This window comes from Lissotriton helveticus, chromosome 3_2, assembly GCF_964261635.1.
Source record: "Lissotriton helveticus chromosome 3_2, aLisHel1.1, whole genome shotgun sequence".
Lineage (NCBI taxonomy): Eukaryota > Metazoa > Chordata > Amphibia > Caudata > Salamandridae > Lissotriton > Lissotriton helveticus.
Window position 1 is genome coordinate 288,173,100 of NC_136062.1, and position 25,193 is coordinate 288,198,292.

The following is a 25,193-nucleotide window of genomic DNA, read 5'->3' on the forward strand; positions in this document are numbered from 1 at the left end:
GCAGGGCTTGAAGCCGGTCTTTTTTGAAGACATTGTCGAAGAGACAGGATACAGAGACGCAGAAAATGTTAATAATATAGACAACAAAGTATCCGTTGGCTACAGAGATTCCCGATAACCGTTAGCGTCGACGACGCGGAAAAAAGGGAACTGATGTCATCACGCCGGCGTGGGCCTATTATAGGCGTCGGTGACGTCAGCGGAGTCGCGAGCGAGGTCGTGTCTCTATGACGTCAGGAGTCCACGTCGGCGCGAGGCTACGAAAAAAGAATTTCCGAATGTTGCTGACGCAAGGGGGTATTCACAAGGTGAGGAATCCACACGGCAGATGTATCTATCAGAAAATACTGTGCTTCCCTGTTTGAGTAAAACTGTATTCCATGATATGAATGTATCTGAAGATGTAAATGTTATGGAAGAACAGGTATTAGCCATGACCAGCTTGGGGAGTACTTTAACTGTTGAAGTAGCGCCTTTGGTACCACTACCTGTGTCCTTCACCAATCTTGATGAGATGCTTGGGGCTGCTGTTGAGAGGCCACCAAATCTCATTAAGTCGATAAAAATGGTTTGTTGGAATATAGCTGGAGTTGTAAAAAATCTGAGGGATCCTGAGTGGACAAACTTTATAGAGTCCTTCGATTTTTGCTTCCTTCAGGAAACCTGGGCAGTTGAGGCGCCTCATAGGGTGGGCTACAAGACATATGGAATTGGTGCGATTCCCTCTAGAAGTGGAAGGGCATTGGGGGGACTTTTGATATGGGTGAAAATAAATTTAAAGATAAAGATCGAGGTGATGCCCACTAATTCTGTAGATATATTGGCGCTAAAAGCTACAGTATCCAACGGGAAAAATCTATTCCTTGTAAATATTTATAATAGGCCCTTACCCTCCTCCGGAGAATCGCCAACTATTGCAAAATTAGATTGCTTCCTGAGTAATCTGGATTCCAGGCATGATCTTGTTATTTTGGCCGGAGATTTAAATTGTAATTTTGAGCCAGTTCAGGGTCTTAGCGAAATTTTCGATGAAGAAGATCAAGTAAACAAAATCCCTACTCTAGAGAATGTTAAATCAGTTAAATGCTCAACTTTGGGCCTCCAATTGATTAGTCTATGTACAGAACACTCTCTTAGGGCTTGTAACGGAAGGTTACCATCTGACAGCTCTAAGAAACCAACATTCTCCAGAAACATCTATAAAAGTAATCTAGATTTTGTTATCGCCTCTATCCCTCTCTGGCCAAATCTCCTGGACTTTGAAGTACTGGAACGGTTTGAAAGTGATCATTTTCCCTTAACTGACATTAGATGTCTTACTTTTTAATAATATGGTCGAACAAAGTATAATTGAGGAAAGGGCGAATACCAATCTTGAGATACATATTAGTAATAATAGAAGATCTCTGAAATGGCCACTCATATTGGACCATAATGACATCCTCAGTGAAATATATTCACTTCTGGCTGGGACGTTTGGGCCTTATTTGGTGACAACGGGCGAGGATGCAATAAGAACTGCATTCCTGCCAACACACCAAAACTTTTTTAATGAAATAAAACTATTAGTCACCAAGATGCCCAAAAAATCCCAACAGAAGATTCAGAATCTGTCCCATAGTAAACCTTGGTACGACAGATACTGTAGAGAGTCAAAGAGGGAATTACTAATTGCAATTAAGGCTAAATCTCCTTTAGATGTAAAACAAGCGAGGAACAAGTATAAATCTGTCCAAAGGGCCGCAAAGATGGCATGGGAGGAAGATAAATGGGCCAATTTGCTGCAAGCAGCCAGGGCGTGTGATAATGTCGCTTTCTGGAGGCTGGTGGCAAATGGGAACAAGGTGGGCAGGGTGGTCAAGGATGTTTTCCTAGACGAACAAACTTGGGTCACCCACTTTACGAATCTATATAAAAAAATATGATGACCCAAATTTGGATATGCATGCAACAAACTGTGAATCCCCGGTAGACCAACTGTCCTTTACTCTAGGCGAAACAGAGCTGGCAATAACCCAGATTAAAATCAGGAAAAGCTCCAGGCTTGGACAAAATTCCTGGGGACCTATACAAGCATGACCTAGCAGTATGGGTACCCTATATTAATTTTCTGTGCAACGTATTTTCCGGCACTCTAGAATTTCCTGAGAGCTGGAAAGGAGCGGAAATTGTTTTAATTTTCAAAAAGGGAGATAGGATGGATCCTTGCAACTATCGGCCAATAAGTTTAATGGATATTTTACAAAAAAATTATTCACGCCATATTTTATTACGCGTGAACAATTGGCTAGATGAAAATGCAATATTGACCAAATTCCAAGCAGGATTTAGATCTAAAATCAGCACAATAGATCAGATTTTTAGATTCTGCTGCCTCTATTGGAAGTACGTGGTGATTAAAAGGTGCCATTTATATGTTGCCTTTATCGATTTAAGGGCAGCATTCGACTTGGTGCCTCGCAATCTCCTATGGAAAACCTTGAGTGCAGCAGGTATGCCAAATAACCTTGTCACTCAGATTAAGGAGTTACATGCAGGGAATTTCGCGAGAATTAGATGGGGTCCAAATGGTGAATTAACCCAGAAGATACCCATTGAGCGTGGAGTCCGCCAGGGCTGTGTCCTGGCCCCCACGCTTTTCTCTCTTTTTGTAAATGATATTCCCCAATTTTTGGAGAGATGCAAAAATGACTCTCCAAAACTGAATGGTGAGAAGGTGACATCGCTACTATTTGCTGATGATACCATTTTGATTTCTCAAACGAAAAACGGCCTGCAGATAATAATAGATACTTTTAATGAATACTGCAGCCAGAAGGGGTTGGAAATCAACGTGAAGAAGACAAAATATATGGCCCTAAATCCCATAAAACCAGACAGAGGTTGTCTTACATTAAATGGTGAAAAGCTGGAATCCGTCCCTCATTTTTCATACTTGGGGGTGACTCTGGATTCAAACTTTACCTGGAAAGCCCAAATGGATAAAAGCAAACTAATTTTTGCCCAGAATGCTAAACCTATTCTTAGGGAGCAAAGTCTAAGTACAAGTAAAGCAGCTTCCCCTGTGATGGAACTATTCAAGGCCAAGGTCCAATCAGCGGTCCTTTATGGGGCAGAAATATGGGGTCCCGGCTCAAAGGAAACTTTCAGTCTCTTAGATAATAACTTTATGCGAAGTTTGGCAAGGGTTCCGAGAGGCACTCCTCTAGTGCCCCTGGAACTTGACTTAAACTTCAAAAGAACCGATCACCAAGTTTTGATTCGACCCTTGATGCTGTGGGTCAGACTATGGCACGTCCCTGAACTTCAAGATTATAGAGACGGGCTAAAAGAAGTTATGATACTTGATAATCAGGTTGACATCCCATGGTTAAGGCATATCAAGATTTGGTTAAGTAATATAGGGCTGAAACACTTGAGAGAACCCTGAACAATTACCCGCCAACCCCAAATCAATATTAAAAAGGGCCTTTTGGAGCTTCATATTAAATAGGACCATAAGCAATAGAATTAGTGGGACCCTGGTTTCAAGAATCCTAAATTTCAAGGATGAACCTTTGTATGAGACTTTTATGGATGAAATAGAGCCCCCGCTTGCCAAAACTTTATTTTTAAAGTTTAGATATGGAAACTTACAAATAAAAACTACCTTGGCTCGTTGGGGTAGGAACTGTGCTGTAGGAACCTCGATAATGGACGTAAATTGCTCTATGTGTACCCATAACCAGATTGAAAACGAGCAACATATCCTCCTTTTCTGTCCTTGTTATACTCAGGCTAGAAAGAGATGGATCAAACCCATTTGCCTTCTTTTAGGCTTGAGGTCAAGTGCACAGGCTCTGAGAATCTTAACAACTAACACATCCCAACAAATAACATTTAGTGTTAGTAGATTCCTACTTTCCATATTCTACATAAGGAAAAAATTGGGGCATCGTTTGTAATGTAATTGATCTGCTTGGAATTGTTAAGATGCTGTTTATTTTGACTTATGATTGTAATGTTTCCGCTTCAATTAGCTCCCAAGTTGATCGTATTTTTTCCTTCTTTTTTAAACTAATGTTTTTATCTACTGTAATGTTTTATCATAATGAAATGTAATATAATATATGCATTGTTCTTTTATGGCATCAGTGCCGAAATAAAGATTTAATGAATGAAGACCTCCTCCTGGGCAGTTGGGGCAATCCTTCCTCTGGATCTTGTATGCATCAGGGAGAGCGGTGGCGATGTTGGGGTGGAGGTGGAGTTCGTCCAGGTTTCTGTGACGAAGGCGACGTTTGGAGCAAGGGTGTCGAGGAGGTCCCAGATCTCTACGGTGTGTCTGTGCAGGGAGCGCACGTCGTGGAGGATGCACCTAAGTCTTCGGAGATGATAGCATTCTGTGTGGGGGCGGTGGTTGTGGGGGGTGTGGAGGGTGGTGAAGGTCTGGAGGCAGTGGGGGCAGGAGAACGGTCCGTGGGTGGTGCTCGGCGTGGACAACTGGCAGTTGTTGTTCCTTCCGGGGTTGAGTGCGAGAAGGGCTGCTGAGTCGTATCGGTGGGAGGTCTCTGGTGCTGGTCGGGTCACGGACGAGCACAGATGGGCTGCCTTTGGCGCAACTGCTGCGAGCGGCCACGTAACAGCCACCATTATATAGGGGAGGGAGGCACAGCTGGAAGGCGGGAATCGGCAGTGGAGAGGGGCGGTGGGGCAGCAGCGACAGGAAGGGAGCTTGAAACAGGCAGAAGAGACTAGGGCTGAAAACAACAACATGACAGGCACAAAAAATAAAGGGTAACAGTAACAATCAAGACAATCAAGGCACAATCAGGACAATAACATTTTCAACAAAACGGGCAGAACACAGCAAGGCACAATGCAGTGGCTCGAATCCCTATCTGCACCGAGCACTGCACAGGGCAGCAGCAGTGACCCAGCAGCGGGGCTGCAGAGTGAGAGGGCAGGTCTCTGGCCTAGAGGTCGGAGGTCCTGACCTTCTGGCCAGAGTGCCGAGGCCGAAGTGCGAGCAGAAATTTCCTGGTGGCTTTTGCACATGGAAGCATTAAATGGGAGGACGATCATCGGCCCCAAACCTCGCATAGAGTCAGACGCCAGCAAGTACAGTTGGGGCGCTCGTTGTGGCGAGTTCGACAGGAGGGTTATGATCCCCATAGGATCAATCCTTGCACACAAGCTTCTTGGAACTCTTGGCCGGCTCCTATGCGGTCTGATGTTGGACAAAGGACAGGGTCCAATCTTGTGTACTGCTCAAGATGAACAATGATTCAGCCATCAGATACATCAACCATGTTATGTTAAACAAACTTATAAAGCGCTTGGCTGCCCCAACAACGGGCACTCACTTCAAGGTCCTCTCAGACTTAGCGATCAGTTTTTGGCAATATTGCCTGGATCATCAAGTCTCAGTAACAGCGAAATACTCGCCGGTCCAGGAAAATTAGGTGGCAGACTGGTACTCCAGCCTGTGGAGGTTCAACCTGGAAGTGTTTGCATGGTTGCAGGAGAGATGGAGTCCGTTTTCAGTCGACCTGTTCGCATCCTGGCTGGACCTTCAGTTGTCCCTGTTCCTCAGCTGGAACCCGGATTCACAGGCATCTGTAACTGATACTTTCCTACAGAACTCTGCTCCATAGAAGAGGTACACCTTTCCTCGGGTGATCATAGGGATCGGCCCAGATCTAACAACGGCAGGGGGGGGAAGGTGGTCATGGTCACACCGATCTGGAGGTCTCAAGTGCGGTTTCCAGTTCTTCTTGAAATTTCTTGGAATTCTCCAATTCAACTCCCCCAGTTTCCTCACCTCCTTCTCAATCCAGATGGGATTCCCTACCAATTGGTGTTGGAGGGCTACCTGACCCTTATGGCTTGGTGGATTACAGGGGACGATGGTCAGTCCTGCGTCTTTTGCGCCAGGCTGTGACACTCCTATCCAAGGCGTGGGGTGACAGTGCTGTCAAGAGGTACAAGTCAGCTTGGACCCGATGGACATGTTAGTGTCTGCGAAGGGGTATTGATTCTATGGTCGCTGACGTTGTACAGGTATTACATTTTTTAGCAAACCTAGCAACGGTATAATTGGCATATCGGTCTATCAACACTTTCCGCTCTGCTATCACCACCGGCCACATTTTGGTGGATGCTGCACCAGTGGGAGAACACCCTTTTGAGTGCAGACTCCTTAGAGGAATTAGACTATCCCTCCCGCCATCTCCAAGATAATCAGGATTATCTCAACCAGGTAGTCAACCTATTCCTATCCTGGCAACCAAACAGGTTCCTGTCCCATGAAGAGCTTTCAAGCAAACTGCTGCTATGCCTAGTTTCCTGCAGAAGGGTATCTGATGTCAAGAGTCTTTGATATAACAGGATTTTTTCCCCTTCTGGCGTATCATTCACAATTTGCAGGTGGACTTAGTCCAATACCAGAATTATCACGTACCTAGCCTTTCCAGACTCTACGAAAACGTGTTGGGATCAATGTCTGAAGGTGTATGAACAAATGTCGGAGGAGTTATGACCCCTGGGCAAGAGACAACTCCTTATTACACTGAAGAAGCCGCATACGGCGGTGTCATCTCCCACCATTAAATGGTGGGTGCGTTGGGAGAAGCAAGAAGCAGGCATTTACCTGATAACCTTAAGGGCACATTCTGCCCGAAAAGCCAAGGCTTCCAAGGCTTTCTCGTTGGGAGCGAGATTAGAGAACATTATGAATAGTGCGGATTGGTCCTCAGTCTACTTTTAAGAGATTTTACTTCAAGCCTGTGCTGAATTTGGCTCATTTGGTGGTGAGCAAGCTTTGAAATAGAATAATCCTCACCTCCGGTCCCGACATAGAATTAAATTTGTTCCTAGCTCTCGTGTAGGAAAGTTTCAATTCAATTAAGGACACGGAAGTGAGTATTATCCCACCCGGCGAGAGGTTTCTCTTTTTGGTGTACCCACCCTAGAGAGTAAGAACCAAGTTTTAGAATGATGTACAATTCAAATGTATATTCTTAAGAGATTTCGCTAACAATTTTCTTAGTAAAGGTTACTTATCGTGTCTGCCCACGAATATGGAGATCTGTCCTGATTCTTCTATTTGTTCATAGGATTCAATTGAGCCAAACTGGACCAGTGAGGATGTTGCTAAGGCTTGATTCGAGGGACGGAAGAGGGGGATCTGAGTTGAGGAAGGACTATTACAGGTATAGGAGGAGCCTGATTGGTTACTGGTATGGACTACCACTGCATTCTGATTGGTTGTTTTTGCAATACATTTCCAGAGACTCATTCGACTGTTAGTTCTTAGCTTTTTCAAAAGAAAATTAAAGGAGATGTTTTTAAAAAGGCTGCTGTGTTAATAAAGCAAAGAGAGAAAAGCTTAATCCTCGCCTCCGTGTCCTAGATAGAATAAAAAACTTTCTGACTTGAAAGTTAGGAAAAATGTTCATTCCACAGCATAATTGTACTCCTGTGATCTATACTGCCATTTGGCAGTTCGAGGAGTAGCCCTAGCAGCACCTTTAGTCAAGAACAGACCAGTAAGAGGTTTGTGGTTTACCTACACTGCAAACCTAGTGCCACAAAGATATGATTTAAAATGGGGGAAAAAGCTATAGCCTCTCTTCCAATAACCAAAAGAGAGTATTCAGCTCCTTTAAGATATCTAAGGGCAAAAGTAACCACCTCTTCTTTGCCACCCCGTCTATGCAGTAAAACCGCACAGAAACCCATCGACTGGCATTCGTCATTATGATGGGACCATCATCGGTATCAAACTGTTTCAATGGAATGGTATTAGCAAATTCCTTTTTTGACAAGGCCAAAATCTCGAATGCACACATCATCCCAAATGAGTTTCATATTTTTCTTAAGTAAAGTCCGCATTTCCACTTTTGTAAAGTTGGGTGCTGGACTCTATTAATTCCTGGATCTGCTGTTGATCTTAAATATCTTGCTAGCAAAGGGAAAATTTGTGATTGTCCAAGTGTTGAGAAGATTTTTGTGTCCTGCGGTAGGTTTATTTACTGAGACTGAAAATGCTCCAGGTTTGAACAGAACCCCAGTGTGGGACATGTCTGGTATGCTGACTGGGTCAAAATGTCAGAGAAATCCTAAAAAGCCAGCAGCTGAGTCGGTATCGGCAAGTACAATTTAAGCTTTAACCTTATTTGCCATAATTCGTGGCAAGCAGGAATGATCTAGTGCGTGGAAATGGAGGAGCCAGTAAACACTGATCGTGGGTGTCCGCAAACATAAAAACATCTGGGGGAAATGGTGGGATTATTATGAGTTGCAGGGCACGATTGGGTGACTGCACACAGAATGATGGTACATGCTTGTGGTGGTTGTGCACTCCGAGGAGCTTCGGTTTGCTTTGTCTTCTTGTAAAAATCAATAAAACTTATGTTATTAAAAAAAATCGTCGTTTTAACATAATTTTTTAAACGAGTATGATAAAGTAAACTTTACATTTTTGTAAAAAATTGCTGACTATATATAGAATAATTAAACATGTTTAGCAAATCATGTATGGTAGACTCTAACTTCCCCTGATGGTTCTTCTACGGCCATGTAAAAAGATTAACATTTGGCTACGCCGTTCACTCATTGCTGCACTAAGATTCTCCAGGCTCTCAGATCTTCTCATCCGATCATACCTACTCTCAACGATGCAGGACTCCTTTAGATAACTAATACACATGATATAACTATTAATTGAGGATTTAATATACACACAACTTACAGGTAAAATTGTTTAATAATTTGTCTACATACAGTACTAGTCGGAGAATCTGCAAAAAACAAATACCTGTTTGGAGGTTTTGTGTGGTCCATGAAGTCCTCTCTTGGGTTTTCCACTGACGTGCAATTTTGGTTTTCCTGTGAAAAAAACATTATAAATTATTTACCTTATGAATTCCATCTAATACTCATGGTTTGCATCTTAGAATGCTATACAATTTTTGTTTTGTAAGAGCCTCGTTTTCCATTTTCCAAAAAACACAATAAATCTAGGCTTGTTTTCATATACAATATCTAACTTGCATAGAGCTGACTGTTACAAATGAAACAAGCAATTTCAAACTAGCATTGGCAAAACCAACAGATCTGCCGCTGGCCGCCAGCCACTTGATACATTTTTTTTAGTTTTGTATGGTTTTTACAAAACATTATTGTTCGAAAAGCTAAAGGGCCCTCGAGAAATCTACACACACAAAAAAAAATTGGCAAAAGTGTTTTTCTGGTCCCAAAAAAGTACACATCAACTTGGCACACACGGCACTGAAGGGAACTGCGCTGTGTGCTCCTAGTGGAAGGGCAGCATGTCATAACTCATAGTAAAGCCATTCAATGGCTGAAGTGGGCTAACATCGCCTCTTAATGCATGCTGGGGTGTGCGGAAGAAATATGGGAATTACACAATCATAGACTAACTGATGGTCTGTCTGAAAACCCTTGTAAGTAGCTATGTTTACGTTGCAAAGTCATCATTGTGCCCTGGGCACCCCCTATTTTCTTTTTTTTTTTGCTGACAGGTACTGGTGGTAACTGATTTCTACTGTCCCTGGGCTCTTCCTAATCAGGCCATGGGCCAGTGCTATGTTGAAAAGACACTTAGAATACAGTGAAAATACCTACATACAATAGGGTACATTATGGGTTAGGGTACACCTATGAATGGCATGACATCCCATATTGGGCCTAAGTACATAATAGGGCAGGGGGATCAAAACTACCTTTAAGTCCATAGTATATAATAGGGCATGGCAGTTTAGAGGTAGCATCCCTATCTGCACTTGCATGTGTGCACTGCTGAGGCTTGAGATCAGTTTAAAAGCAGCCCTGTGTTGCAGGTCTGCTTTTAAAATGCAAATGTTACCAAAACTTGGCTTTGGTGTTTGGGACACCTAAAAATTGATAAACCACAATGGTTTGGCATATTAGGTACCCCCAGGGTCTCCCCTAGGTGTCCCAGTGGTAGTGGGGGGGTGGGGGGAGATCTGGAGCGAGGGGTCTGGTATTTATAAGGAGGACCCCTATAAAATAAATTGCACATTTCACTCCACACATTGTAGCAAAGTGCTTCCAAAAATCGACTGAGTGCTAGGAGAACTGTGGAGTGTAATATTTTTACATATTCAGAACCTGTAAAGTCTCTCCTAGGTATCCCAGGGGTGTGGGGTCCTTAGATTTAGGCAGAGTCCTTATAAAAGATGTTTTATAAGCCCTGATTTTGGAAAAATTGCCCGTTATTTTCCCTATTGCAAATCACCAGCCATATAGGTTAACATGGAAAGAAGGTATTCTTTAATAATTCCCGCCAGGAGAAACCGCAAAAATAAATTTTAAGGACTCACTAAGATGGTATTGATAAATCCAACAACATACTATCATTGAATTCATCCTAAAAAATACAGACAAGAAGTTATAAGACTGTCTTTCAGCCAAAATTTGGCCTTCCGGTAACCTGTCCTGATTGGTCAGAGTTAAGTGGATTAGCAAAGCTGCTTTGATGAGGTGAGGATGAAATTAAGAACGTAAGAAAGAAAGAAACAAACAAAGAAAGAGAAAGGACATTAAAAAAAGACAGAACTTCAAAGACTCAGAGCCTAAATCACATTTGGTTGGTGTCTGACAATGGACTGTAAGAAGGGGAGCTTGAGGCCCCCAAATTGTCAACTGTTGAACAGCCCTTCGGTCTGTGCGAGGAGGAGAAGGTGTGCAAGACTTTTGCCTGTGACCAGAGCTGGAGGCTCAGTCCCGACAGTTTCCCAGTTGAGTGAGAGGACATCACCCAGGGACATCCAAGACCACCTGCCCCTGAAGCACCAGAGCCTGACTCCTTGCCAAGACCAGTATACAATGTGAGGAAGAGGACAGCGCTGGAGGGAGAAAGCTCCAGTCGGGCATCCTGGGGAGTGGATCCCTGTAGCAAGGTGTGAAGAGTCGGCTACTGCACTGATCTGGTGGTCACCTGTGCACAAGTTTAAGTCATCAACCCTCATATGCCTGAGGGGCACTCCTTGAAGGTAGCCATGATCAGCATTACTGCCATGCTGATTGGACCATCGCAAGTGTGCGGAGGAAAGTCAACAACCCCAAATGCCAGGTAGGCCATTGTGAAATTTACTGCTGTACCAATCAGACTATAGCCTGTGTTCGGCAACACCAGATACAAGGTGGAGCCACCATGAAGATTACTGCTTACCACTCGCCCATAGCTAGTGTGCGTTGTATATCGGTGACAGTATATACCAGGGGGGCTACCGGAAAGGACAAGGACTGGAGCCTAGTTCTAGATTTTATCTTGAGGAGAGGTCGCTGTGGTGACCCATGAGGACCCGAGCTCCAACAGAGAATCATAACTAGAGCAAGTTACCCCTCACCAGTGGGAAGTACCAGAGGAACTTACCATTTCAGCGGCGGAATGGCTGTGGACATGCAGCAGCTGCTCTAGCCGAGCTACGAGTGCTGCTCACCAACAGCAGCTGCTCCCCATGAGACTCCAGGTTCACCTTCCTCACAGGAGCAGTTAAGACTGGTCGGAGAGCCATTAAACCACAGGGGGTACTTGTTCTGCTACATAGAGCTTCTGGCGATGAAACACTCAACTTGTATCAGAGTTGGAGTGTGAGTCCTGAGATTCAGACTACTACTCAGTTCTAACCCGAATGTCACTTATAGTGAATGGGTAATAACCGCTGCCGCTAGTGAGAAGGAAATGCGACTCAGATACCTGCCCATTGAACACATCAACACTAATCTCATGAGGCTGTGTGTATGGTTTTTGTATGCCATATTTCACTTTGTGTTCATATATAAATACTTTTGTCATAAAAGAAAGCATTTGAATGGACAATCATTTACTGCGGATACTGAATGTACTTTGAGTTGTGTGCCTGTGTTCACCCCTCTGTATCTATCACCCTCCCCTTTCGGCCGATTTTGTAACAAAACGGCCCCCCACCCTTGTGGCGCATCAGGGGTTTGCCCGGTGCCCGCAACAGCCAGTCCGGCCCTGGGCACAATTAAAATAAGTCTGATTTAGAAAGCTCTCTTCCCGACACCCAACAGACATACATAATATATAGTACACAAACATTTCAGGGGTTCGTTTCAATTTTCCATGCAGCATTCAGAAAAATGTAACACCGAATCTTGGTTATCGTCATGCACTTATTTCTTTTTACCATGAATGCAAACAATTTCTTGCTTTGCCCTACATGACAAGCTGACACGAAAAATGTTCTATGCCAAAGAAACAAATGATTTGACAAGTATGGTTTGATATTCTGTCACTCTACTGGTAATCAAAATACAAATGAGATAGCTTTGTGAGGTATATTAGAGCTAATGAGAGCAAAGTACAAATGATAAACCTCATTCCGTGTATTGATGTTTCTGTGGTTTGAGAAACATTGATTGACTCGAGCAGTATCTCCTTTTGTGTATTGATTTTGTACCATCTAACCATGTAACTCGACCGCTAACAGAACATTCCAAGTATCCGCTTCTTCAAAAATCATTATCTGACCCCTAGATCAGCTGCTTTAGTCCTTGGCACATACAAGCACGCCTGAGAAATCAGAACATAAAAGCCAAACATATAAAGCATGCAGGAATCATGAGAAAACATGGAGCCCCGTGACATTCTTGTGAAACTACAGAGTACCTTGTTTGTTTCAAACGTAAAGTGTTGGTATAGAATATCAATCCTCTATAGACTACAAACATTAACAAAGTCAATAGTCTGAGTTTTTTTATTAGTGAAAGTGACCGGTAAAATTGTGTGTGTGGTTAGGTGAGTTTGGTGATAGTGACCAAGTGCCAACAGTTTGAAGAAGGGATGGATGATTTCGAGCATGGCTGGATAACTGATGCATGGACGGATGAGTGAATCAGTGCACAGATAAATGAACAGATAATAACCTGTGTCTGTTCATGGATTGATTGATGAATGGAACTCTACCTTCGCTTCATTGGTCTATTGAAGAGAATTAGGCAGGATCTCAAGGCTCACTTTGAGGTTTGAGGAAGTGATGTGGAGATTAGATCGTCCCAGCATTATTTGCCATGTCGAAATAAAGAGCATTTATACTGCTGATAGATTGATCCTTACATTCTATAGGCTGCCATGACAAGGTGTGTGGCCATTCATCTTTTTCCTCACAAACACTGTCCCAGATTCTGTAACTAGATATAAATCAGCGTTCCCATTTTATCCCGAAAACTGCGCATGCTGCTTATCTGCCTTGATCACCACCCAGAAAGTTTAGACGAAGAAACAATGTGGAAAACTTGAAAGTGAGGACTAGAAGGCAAAATGGAGAAAGCAGAAAAGCACGAATGCAGAAAACAGGATAGTTCCTCCAAAACCTAGGACGGTTACAGAGCAAGACTTTCTGTAGCACAGCTTTAAAACAGAAAAAAATGCAACAGTGCGGAGACGGATACAACACATGCTGGAAATAAAATGCGGCTTCAATCAATGTTTGAATTGGGGTAGTGTGAAAAAAGTCTCGTCATTGAACCTTCCGAAAAAAACACTGTTAGGTGAAAAGGGACCCAAGGGCTGCTATTTACAGTGAAGAAAATTATCCTAATATGCATTGTCACGTGCATGAGTTCAAACAAGTAATGGGAATTACAGTGAGCCGTTCTAAAAATGCCATATCTCTGTGGTAATGAAGAGAACGTCACACAGTGGCCCAAGCAACTTTGAAAAGCTATACTGATAATGAAGAGAAAACCAAACAGAAGCCCAAGGATAGTTTACCATTTATAATGCACAAAGTACAATCCTTCCGTCATTAAAAAGTACAAATATATGTATTTTTAACTCTCAAAGTAATTTCCTGTGCTGTGATAAAGCAGTCTCATTATCGGAGGCAGAAAATCCAAAAACACTCAAAAAATAAAATTTTTGTAAGTGACATCAAAAGATCTCGAAATCAGACGGATAGACTATAATAGAGCTATCAAACGATCCAAAACTGGATGCTGCAATGTTCAGTGGTTAACAAACAAAATGTGTGTAAGTCAACGGAGGTGTGAAGGTGACACAAAGCTTGGACTTCTTAGAGACCCACCTTGATAACGAATTATTAATTTCAAAAGGGACACAAAAGGTTTCCTGAGCCTTACACAATTCCAGAAAATCATTACAAAGTCTGAAGAGCAAATTTTGGGCAATTATATTTGTTAATGTTATACAATTTATATCTGAGCTATACAGTTTTGTCATTATGGCTTTAAAAGCGGGAGACAGAATGACCGAATAATTATTGGGCTTGAGTAATCAATTCTTGTCACCAGTATTTTCTTTAACCTTCCCGAGGTAAAAGTAACTTTTGTCACCAGGTTAGATGCCTGCTTACTAAAAACAGGACCTTGCATAAACTACTTGTCCTATTTTCATGGACTATTGCCTCCTTCGTCACTTTTTACACTGCTATAAAACATAGCTTCTCACATAAAAAAGAAAGCTTGACTAATAACAATTTCTATAATCACTCTGTCCCTGCAGCCATGCCCTTTGTGAATACATTTGTTATAACATACTAATGTATGTAAAGTATTGTATTAAATGCAATGTCTTGCATCGCGACCCACTTACAATGATGTTGATTTTATTCACCAAACCGCAAAGCATGTTGCTATACAGCAAGTCTGTCAAAATGTTTTTGCTACTCTTCATAAACAAATTCAAGTTTGTGATACTCTTACTACTTTACTGACCCGAGTCTCTATTTTCCAGAAACAATTCTGGAAGTCCATCCTGCTTTCAGAGGAAGGATTTTTCTCATTAAAGACACTGCCAAGGCAACTTTTAAGGGCTGGCTCAATTGGGTCACATACTTAAGGGGGCGGACACAATTACCCTCCAAAACTCACTATGGAAGCAGCAACATAGAGGGATGTGGGAGACCCTTGACAAATATCTGGACTCTTACGACCCGTCATAAAGAATACCAACGCTAAACCACCAACCGGTGTGCCGCATTTCCCCAATGTAGGAAACAGACACAATAGAAAGAGTAGGGAACTTCCTGTATTTTCTTTTTCTCTCACTCTCTACTTTCCCCTTTCTTTCCTCCTCCACACCTCCGCCCCGCACTATAAGGGGACAGTTGGATAAGGGGGCCAGCCCAGCACGAATATACCTGTAAAGTAGGTTTACACAACGCAAAAAACATGGGCTGTAACCCTGGAACAAGTCACCCACGATAACTGTATGTTATATGTCTATACGTGTATGTTTATATGTATATATGTACCATAAAACAATAAAAAACTTATGGAAAAAAAAAAAAAGGATAATGCTTCTTGGCGTATTGTAATATTTTGCCAACATCCCACTACACCGGACCAACTGTTCTTTGAGGAGTTAATCTCGATCATGATGGGCTTCATATTGAATGAGGGCAGTCACGATTGCACTGCATAAACCCCAGCTGCTCAGTGAAGAGGAAAGGTTGATTCTTCCAGAACGTGAGCTATACTTAATAGCAGCGCAGCTGCAATGGGTGGCTAGATGGCTAGCGGAGAGTCCCTCACCAAAGGGTAAATATATATATGCACCACATCGCTCTCCACAGGTTCACTACATTGTTACTAAAAAAGAAAGCGTCATGAAATGGACTCCAGACGTTGCCATGAGCTGTCAAATACAGCTGGGAGAGGCATTGCCGACTTACTCGCCTAAACTACCTGTTAGAGTCCAAAACCGGGCTTGGAGACTTGAAAATGGCAGCGCACCCTGCAAATTTGGACGGAGGCTCAGGTAGCGCCAACAGAAGATTTGTTGAATTTTGAAAGCTGTTGCAAGACAACCATAACAAATCCCCAGCGTTATAGCAGAGGCTAATTTAGGTAAGTACTAACAGTTCTCGGTGGTAGTGTGGTTGAGCCGTTACGCTTATCAGAGGGTGCGTTAAGCATTTATAGTATTCACTCAGGCAAGAAATGATGGCACACACAGAATCCCAACCAATTAATAAAAAAAAAAAAGGTATACTTATGTTTTATTTCTTGAAACAAGCAGGACTAGGCACAGATAGGTATAATATACTTTCAAAGCAAAGCTATACACACAAATGCAATTGTAGATGAAATTGGTATAGTTATAGGTTTGTGTTTGCTTTAAGAAGAGTTTAGAACACTTTGAAGACACTTTGGATTACTTTTGTGTTTTCAGTTACCTCAACTACTCTGGATCCTATGCCTAGATATCACAATGTGGGTCCTACAATACAGAGATAAGTAAGGCAATTTACTTTTCAAAGCACAGTTACTTTTGTTTCATACAGAAAACAGGTCGACAGAATATTTCAGAGGAAACGACTTACAAGGCTGGGTGTCTGAGGCTAGAATCAAGGTTCAAGGAGGCACGTGAATTGCACCACCAGTCGCACTAGGTTGGCCGGGTGCAGGGTACTGAGACACAATGTTTGCCTAGGGCGCTAGGGGCCTTCGGTTAGGTATTGCTCACGAGCAGGTCACTCATTTGTGGGAGGAAAGCTCCTGGGGTTCGGATCAGCCCTGCAGGGGCCAACAATCAGCACAAGAGCTGAACCAGCAGTGGCACAGGGCGGCCAATGCACGGTGCCAGGGAGAAGTCAGGAGCCTTGTTGATTCTAAAGGAGATCTCCGGTTCAGAAGAAAGGCTGCAGGCTCGGACAAGGAGGTTTCCTGAGGGCGACCACCGACAGGAGAGGTAAGTTGGATTGATGGGGGGATAGATAAACACGGTCGGTTGGGCCACCCAAGGCCTTGGGGCGCCAGGTGTATGGGGTTTGTTTGGTGTCTGGTTCTCTTGTGGTAAATAAATAAATAATACCTCTATTTTTGAATAAATAAATGAATAACAGATAGCTCAATAAATAAGAGTCAAGATTCGAGGTAGTAGGAGTTTTGCAGGTTTAATACAGCATAAGGACAGGAACAAGACAACCTGCACAGGAATAGGATGGCAAGCCCTGGCAGCGCTGCCAGGATCTGGACAAGAAGGCTAGGAAGGAAGGATAACTTTTTAATAACAGTACATGAGCATATATACATAACGCAAACACATAGCATTACATTGCAATAGGCGTAGCAGTGGGTGGAGCAATAGGCGTGACGCGTAGCAGTCGCGAAAGATAAGGGTGAAAGTAGGTGTAACAGGGCGTATACATAGACATGTGATGCAAACGTAACAGAATATGTCATGAATGGGGCGGAAACATGGAGGGGGCTACCTAAGGAGCCGGGACCTCTAACCTGATGGTGCGCGCAAGCTGGCAATGACGTGTTACTAGGAGAAGCTGGGGGCTATGAGCTCTGTGCTAGGAGCAGAGACTGAAGTCTGGAGAGTCAGGGCGACATGTACCTAAGCAGTATCTAGTATCTGATGTTTAGAGAACATGTTGATAGAATCCAAATGTTATCGGGGTAAAGGCGAACAGACTCTAAGACTGGAGCATGCATTATTCTACATGTAGTGCGTGATGAAGAATATTAAATGATCATTAAATGCAGTATTTCTCTTACATGGAGACGTAGAGGCTAGACAATGACGGAAACTATTGATGCGATTCAGTAGCTTTGGGAATGCAGAGAACGAGGGCTGTACTGATAACTGGAATCATAACATACTCTTGGCAGACTCAGAGGCAGAGCCAGGCTGAACCGGGCACTGTAAGGCAGGAAGTAAGTGAAGGGTCGAGGATACAGGTGGGGGCTGTATCGCTCCTCAGCGAGGCTTCAGGAGACAGGAGCTGAATCTGGTGTCCGGGCCCTTTTGAGGCCTAGAAATGGAGACTTTACAATGGAATAACGTGCACACTGAGAAACGTGGCAACGTAACTTTACATAGGCCTGATATTCGTAGTATTCACGAGAACTGGAAACTGACATACTAAAGGTGGACACAACTGTAATTGCGTCTTTAATCGAACATGGGGAATACATATGCATATTAATCATGCACAGATAACATATGATGGAGGACGCGTAGGGACACAGAACATGGCAAAATTTACTTTTCCACATTCCCTCCTTGTCACTACGTTTCCTTCAGGAAACATCAATATTCATGATACCATCTATCATTTCATACAGTATCATTTGCTCGTCTCGAATTTTCTTGGAACGGGTTTTAGAACGGGGCTTGGGACTAGGAATACAAGAGGTAGCACAAATGCCGCAAATCGCAGGGCCACATTGTATACAGAGGCAGCAGCTAAATATGATCGCTACTGCAATACCTAGAAAGGACAAGACTTTCCATCCCCAAGCGGAAATTATATTCCAGAACCAACCGGACCATGTCCAGGTGCCTGGATCTTGGTGTAACAGATGGGCAATTTTATGGAGTCTGGTTATAGCTGAATAAACAGACGGCGCGTTATTTGGAATGAAAATGCAGCAACTAGATCCGATGACTCTACAGGCCCCGCCCCTATCGGCCAATATGACGTCAAGGACGAGACGATTCTGGAGCACGACAATTCTCATAAAGGATTGTTCTTCGGTTAAATTACTTAGAGCAGAAGTAGTCTCAATTACTACTGCTTCAAGGGTTCTGGTTAACCTACGTATCAGTTTACTATTCACAACTGTACCTAAATAAGGGAAGACACCTTTATTGATATCTATATATTGTTCTAGAGCAGTTTCAGTATAATCGACAATCGGGAGGTTTCTCTTGTGTCTTGTATGTACTAGGTGGGAATTCCTATGGTAGTCGGGTGGGGCTAGAAAAACTGGTGGCAGTAGGAAGGCAATGTAACAGGTTCCCTCCCAATCGAGGGGCAGACGAACATATGCGGTCTGACCACAAATAAAATAAGAATGACGTGAAGCTATGAAAATAGATTTCCCACTGTCACTATACTTGACAATAGTAGTACAATCACTATGTCCTACGTGTGTAGAACCATTATTTCGGACACATAATTCGCCTTTGACTGGTAGTACTGAAATTGCAGGTAAGTCTGGAGTAGTATCAGACTGAACATTCAGGACCATGAAATTCGAAGAATAATTACCTAAATTATACACTTCATTTTCTAGATCTAACCCGGTTCTGTGGGGGAGACCTTGCTTGTCTGGAAAACACGTACTGTTAAGAAAAGACATATCTGTTGAGGATGACGTTAACGTGGACCATGCTCCACACGAACCATTATGTGAAAAAGGATAAGGAAAGAGTGGCAGAACTCCCTTCGGTGTCTGGAAAGGGGGGAGTCGACCACACACCCAACAATTAGTGGCATTGCTGGTCTGGTGTGAATAATGTAACATGCGGATGAAAGAATTGTTACGCATAGCGAGGCGGTAAGAGAGTTCATGAGGAGGCAGATCACTAAACGTGTGCTCTACTGTAACATTAGAAGACGTATTTACATGAGAAACTGGAAAATACAGGTAAAACGCATAACTGGTGCAGGAAATCATAATACTGAGAAATAATATGAAACATAGAAAAACGATACATCGGATTGAGTTTTGACTAACTCTCTCACTATGGGGGTCTATTTTATACATGTCAGAAACAGTCTAACCGTTTCACCTAGGGGAGGACTTAGACAATCAAACTGGCTGACTTATTTTACTAGACCTTAACTTGAGTTTATACTCCTGTTGCGGAGTTTTTTCTAACAGGGAGGGTGCAGTATCAGTGTCTTTTGCGGGACAGTCCTTAAGAATAGTACTTTGGCAGTCTTTAGAATCCTGGGAAATGTTCTTTGAGACTGGTTTCAGTCCATAAAACTTCTTTATATGCGAAAGATGCACCCAGCCTTTGCGTCCCTCCAACTTCACGGCTGTACGGGTGGCGAGGAGGACCTGTCGGGGCTCCTTCCAGCGAGGCTCTAGCGGACTTGAGCGATCGAAATTTCGCACCAGGACCATGGATCCTGGAACGATTTCATGCGGTGCCACCTCGGTATTGTCTGGAAATGCGGCGGCAACCTGTGAACGACAAGAGTTGAGGGCAGACATCAAGGAAGCTAGGTAATCTGTCAGCATATTACTTGAAACATCGGTAATACTTCGGGGTCTAGGAGTACCCCACATGTTAGGGGGGCGGCCGAAAACGACCTCATACGGGGACAGACCGGATCTGGAATGTGCGACCATGCGCATATAAAACAAAGCGACTGGCAGAGCTACGAGCCAGTCCACACCTTTCTCTTGACAAACCTTTGCAATTCGGATTTTCAGGGTCTGATTATGTCTCTCTACGAGACCGGCTGCTTCAGGATGGCGTACACAATGGAACTTCCACTGGTACCCTAACAAAAGGGAAACATGCTTCATTAACTCTGAGGAGAATGGCTGGCCGTTATCAGAATATACGACCCTAGGGAGTCCATAACGGGGGAAGAACTCACGAACCAACTGCTTGGCAGTGGTCGCAGCTGTGTAATCTGGAACTGGATATGCTTCTGTCCACCTGGACAAAGCGCATACGACTACAAGGACATACTTGAAACCTCGACATCGCTCCATCTGAATGTAATCCATCTGGAGGACTTCAAAAGGGTGGTCAGGGGGCTGGAATCCACCTTGTTCCACCGGGACACTTTTACCTGGATTAAACTGACAACATATCATACAGGTACGGACTTTCTGCTCGGCTGCAGCTCGTAAATGCTTGTTGAACCAAATATTCTGGATACTGTCTAACATAGCTTTTTCTCCTAAATGTGCTGGACTATGTGCAGTATTGATAATGACTTGAACCATAGAGTCGGGGAGAAACCATGTGGCTCTACCCTTCGTTAACCATCCTTGATCTGTCTGGACCCCTCCTTGTTCGGACCATTTCTTGATTTCATCGGGAGTAGCATGTAACTGGATATCTATGACATCTTGAGTAGGGTCTTTAACTGTCATGCATGTAGTCGGATCTGGAGTGTATGTCGGTGTCTTATTAACTGGAATGTCTGGTGTCTGTGCTGTAAGCTTGGCTGTGCGATCTGCTAGATCGTTACCCTGGGAAATAATGTCAGTAACTTTCGTGTGTGCTTTGCATTTCATGATAGCAATGGATGTCGGTAAATGTATGGCATCTAACAGAGCTTGAATAAGGAGACCATGCTGAATCTTGGTTCCATGAGAAGTCATGAAACCTCTCTCCTGCCAGAGCACTCCAAAGTCGTGTACGACTCCAAATGCGTAGCGTGAATCTGTGTAAACATTAACTTTCCGGTTCTTAGCGTGTATGCAGGCTTGTGTCAGAGCAACTAGCTCTGCTGCTTGAGCGGACAGGGTGTCAATACGGTGTGTCTTAATAACTTCAGTGTCAGTAGTCACTGCATACGCGGCCACTAGTTCTCCTGTACTTGTTCTCATACATGAACCATCCACATAAAGTGTCAGGTCGGGATCTGGTAACGGAATATCGGTCAGATCTTGTCTTGGCTTTGTCGTAATATTAACTATTTCCACACAGTCGTGTGTGTCCGGACTTAAAGTAACTGATGGTAACAGTGTAGCAGGGTTCAGGATGTTGCAGCGTCTGATTTCTATGTGTGGCTGAAACAGTGTCAATTCATAACCTGTTAAACGTGCAATTGTCAAGTGCTGAGTCTGTGTTCGGTTTAAAAGAACTTCCACGGAGTGTGGAACTTGTACTGTCAGGGAGTGTCCTAATACTATGGAATCACTTTGTCTGATAGCTAGTGCTGTGGCTGCAACTGACTTGAGGCACGCAGGCAGAGCCTGGGCTACAGGATCTAATGTGCTCGAAAAATAAGCACAAGGCTTGTATTGTCCTGCTTGATCTTGTGTGAGAACAGATAATGCGGTACCTTCGCGTTCTGTGACAAAAAGTGTAAAAGGCTTACTGTAGTTCGGTGTAGCTAGAACTGGAGCTTGACATAGGGCTTTCTTTAACTCATTAAAACTAAGTGTATGTTCAGATGACCAAGGGAGGACAGTCGATACGGCTGCCTCCTGTGTCATTAACTGTATCAGTGGTTTGGCTAGAAATGCATACTGAGGAATCCATTGTCTGCAATAAGAAGTAAGGCCGATAAAAGCACGTACCTCCTTCTGGGTCTTGGGCTGAGGAAGACTCGCTATTAACTGGATACGGTCAGGTGTCAACTGCCTACCCCTCTTGGACAGTAAGTGTCCTAAGTAGACCACTTGCTGGACACAGAATTGAAGCTTCGAAGGGGACACCTTGTGCCCCATCTCGGCTAGGAAATACAGAACTGTGAGGGATGCTCGCTCGCAAGCACGTTCAGAACGGGCTGTGACCAGTAGATCATCGACATACTGGAGCAGGGCAGTGTCAGTTGGCATGTGAATGTTGTCTAGTTGCCTCTTGAGTGCTTGACTATAAATACTAGGACTTTCTGTGAAACCTTGAGGAGCTCGTGTGAACATATAGCTCCTTCCATTTAAACAGAATCCGAAAAGAAACTGGCTGTCTGGATGAATGGGGACACTGAAGAATGCGTTCTTGGGGTCTATGACAGTGAAAAATGAAGCTTCGGAATCAATGGCTGTCAATAGGGAAGAGATATCTGGGACAACTGGATACTGGGGAATAATACATTTATTAAGCTCTCGGAGATCAATCACTAATCGATATACTGGGGGTGCATTTGGATCAGTACGTTTCATGACAGGAATGATCGGAGAATTGCATACATTGGAGTCAGTTTCTACAACCACTCCTTGAGCCATGAGCTCGTCAATAATTTTGGATAAGGCTGCTACAGCCTCAGGTGGCAATCTGTACTGTCTGATTCGTGGTAACACTACACCTGGCTTGAGAGTCACACGATGGGGTGTGATTTGCATATAACCAACATCAGTTGGACCTTGCGCCCATAGATGCTGCGGGACATTGGACAATCTTGGATCAAAATCTCGTAATACATAGTGACCCTTGAAGTCACGCAGGAACAATCGTATTCCCTCTGGGGAACAGCATATAACTGCACCTAACTCTTTCAGTGTTTTAATACCTAATAGATTCTCTGGACATGACTTAGTAAGTAACAGGTCAGTAGTACGGGACAATGGACCTACTTCTAGAGTAACTGGCTTTGAAATTTCATTTACGATAGGTTTTCCTGAAAATCCAAGGGAAACATTTCTTGAGCCTGAGAGCGGAGCCCCTGGAACTTCGGCGTGGCTAATTGTGGTCCTAATTGCCCCTGTATCAATCAAAAACTTTCTGTCTTTCCCTAATACTTGACTGTGAACATAGGGACCTTCTTGATCTACAGGTATCTCGATGAGAGGCAAGCCTACCTCCCTCTCTAGGCTGTTTCATGAATATGGCTGATACTCTGGATACTCGGACTGTGCATACTGGTACATTTGCTGTGTAACATGCTGTGTTGCAGCGATAGGCTGCGGTACAGTAACTGTCTGTTGTGCATTCGGTGGCTGAGAAGTCTGTGAAACTTGTTCTTGTCTAGGCGGACGTGGTCTTTCTTTAGTCTTACCGGTAGCTATGTTGTGTTTCAGAACTGCACACTCGTTTATAAAATGACCTGGCTGTTTACAATAATTGCAGTTTCCTTTAACGGGAGCTGCAGGATGACTGACTTGATTCGGACCCCTCTTCTGACTGTCTTGAGGAACAGATTGTGCAACTAGTACTTTCATTTTCGTGTCTTTCATACGTTTTCTCTCATGTTCTTGCTCTTCTCTGATTCTATTGTGGTGATATTGAAGCATCTGTAACATCTGGGACGGGGTATTAGCTTGCCAGGTACTTTCGACTTTCAAAACTCGATTCTTAATTTGTTGACTTGAATTCTCGACTAATTTAGTAACAAAAAGGTGAGGGTATGACTCGCTACTCGTCTTGAGGCCACTGTTTATGATAAAACATTTTTCAAATCTAGAATAAAAATCACTAGTGTCTTCATCTTGTTTCTGTTTACAGGCTGAGATTGCATCCCAGTCTTCCTTTTTAGTTGCTAATAGTCTGGGCAAAACTTGTATTAATAGTTCTGGTAATTCTTTACATTTATCTCCAAGACCGGTACCTGGTACTCGTGCCTTGTCTTCAGCTTCTAGGACTGCCCAATCGATCTTTTTCTCTCCCACCTCCCATTCTTTTTCCTTGAGCTTTTCATACACCCCTGCGGGCAGCAGAACCTTTAACATTTTAATTATATCTGGATACGTGTATTCTCCCATACGGAGCATGTCTTTTAATTCTCGATGGAACCCTGCTGGATCTTTATCGTGACAGGGAATTAATTTTTTCATCTCTAAGAGTTCCATCTTTGTGATCGGGGTGTAAACAAACACTCGTTCTAGTTCGCCACCCGTTCCTCTAACTGGGTGAACTTCTCGTAACGGATTCTGTCTCTCTATGTAAAATGGTTTATTTTCTGGGGGTGAGACATGAACAAAATGCGGGTTCAAAAACGTTCTATATTTGTGACGCTGTTCTAGAATGACACTAATTAAATCGGTACCTAAACCTTTCCATCTATACTGGAGTAACTCGTTCAGGATATCATGTAACGGGCCTGGATCAGAGTGCTGACCCTCATACAATGTAATGAGGTGCTGAATCATATACATACCCGCCAGTCGTTGCTCGGCTGGGGGCATTTTCAGAAACATTTGTGCCACTATTTCGTCTGGAAAAGTGGTAGAATCAGTAGTCCATCGGACTGCTGATCGGGCTAGTTCTTGTTCATGCATAGTACTTAACTCACTGTAACCGATTCGTGATTTCAGAATGTGATCGGTAGCTTGAAACACTTGTTCTAGAGAACCTTGTTCTGGTGATGGATGATGGAAAGTTGACTTGTGTTCTAGGCGTAAATGGCGATCTGGAAATCTAGATTTTCCTACATACGCTATTCTGGCGGGATTCTCGTCGTCTACCTCTTCAGTATCAGAGTTACTTTCTTTCTCGCTTACTTGTGCTGCTTTACGCTGTTCGTGTAACTTTATTATTTCTTTACGGATTTTCTTGTACATACTTTCCATAGCACTGATGGTCCTGTGCTTACCCTCGGCTATATTATCACTCCACTTTGTCAGGGTTCTCATTTCGGCTTGATCTTTGGACGGGTAATCTTGTTCTCTTATTAAACAATTAATCAAAAACTTTAGTATCATGAGCTGGATCTCGGCTTTCCTTTGAGACATGACTTCGCCAATGCTTTCTGGATCATCCCCTGTACGGATGAAACGATATATTCTGTCTAGATCTTCTTTCATAT

General features: G+C 43.3%; 1 protein-coding gene across 2 annotated transcripts in view; it reads right to left on the reverse strand.

Moving 5' to 3' along the window:
• The window catches only part of SCAPER (S-phase cyclin A associated protein in the ER), a 3,246,499-nt gene that overhangs the window by 3,054,368 nt on the left and 166,938 nt on the right, over positions 1 to 25,193 (reverse strand). For both annotated transcript variants that reach the window (XM_078685236.1, XM_078685237.1), the window contains exon 4: positions 8,801 to 8,871. In XM_078685236.1, the coding sequence (XP_078541362.1) occupies positions 8,801 to 8,871 (71 nt within the window). The remainder of the gene's footprint in view (positions 1 to 8,800; positions 8,872 to 25,193) is intronic.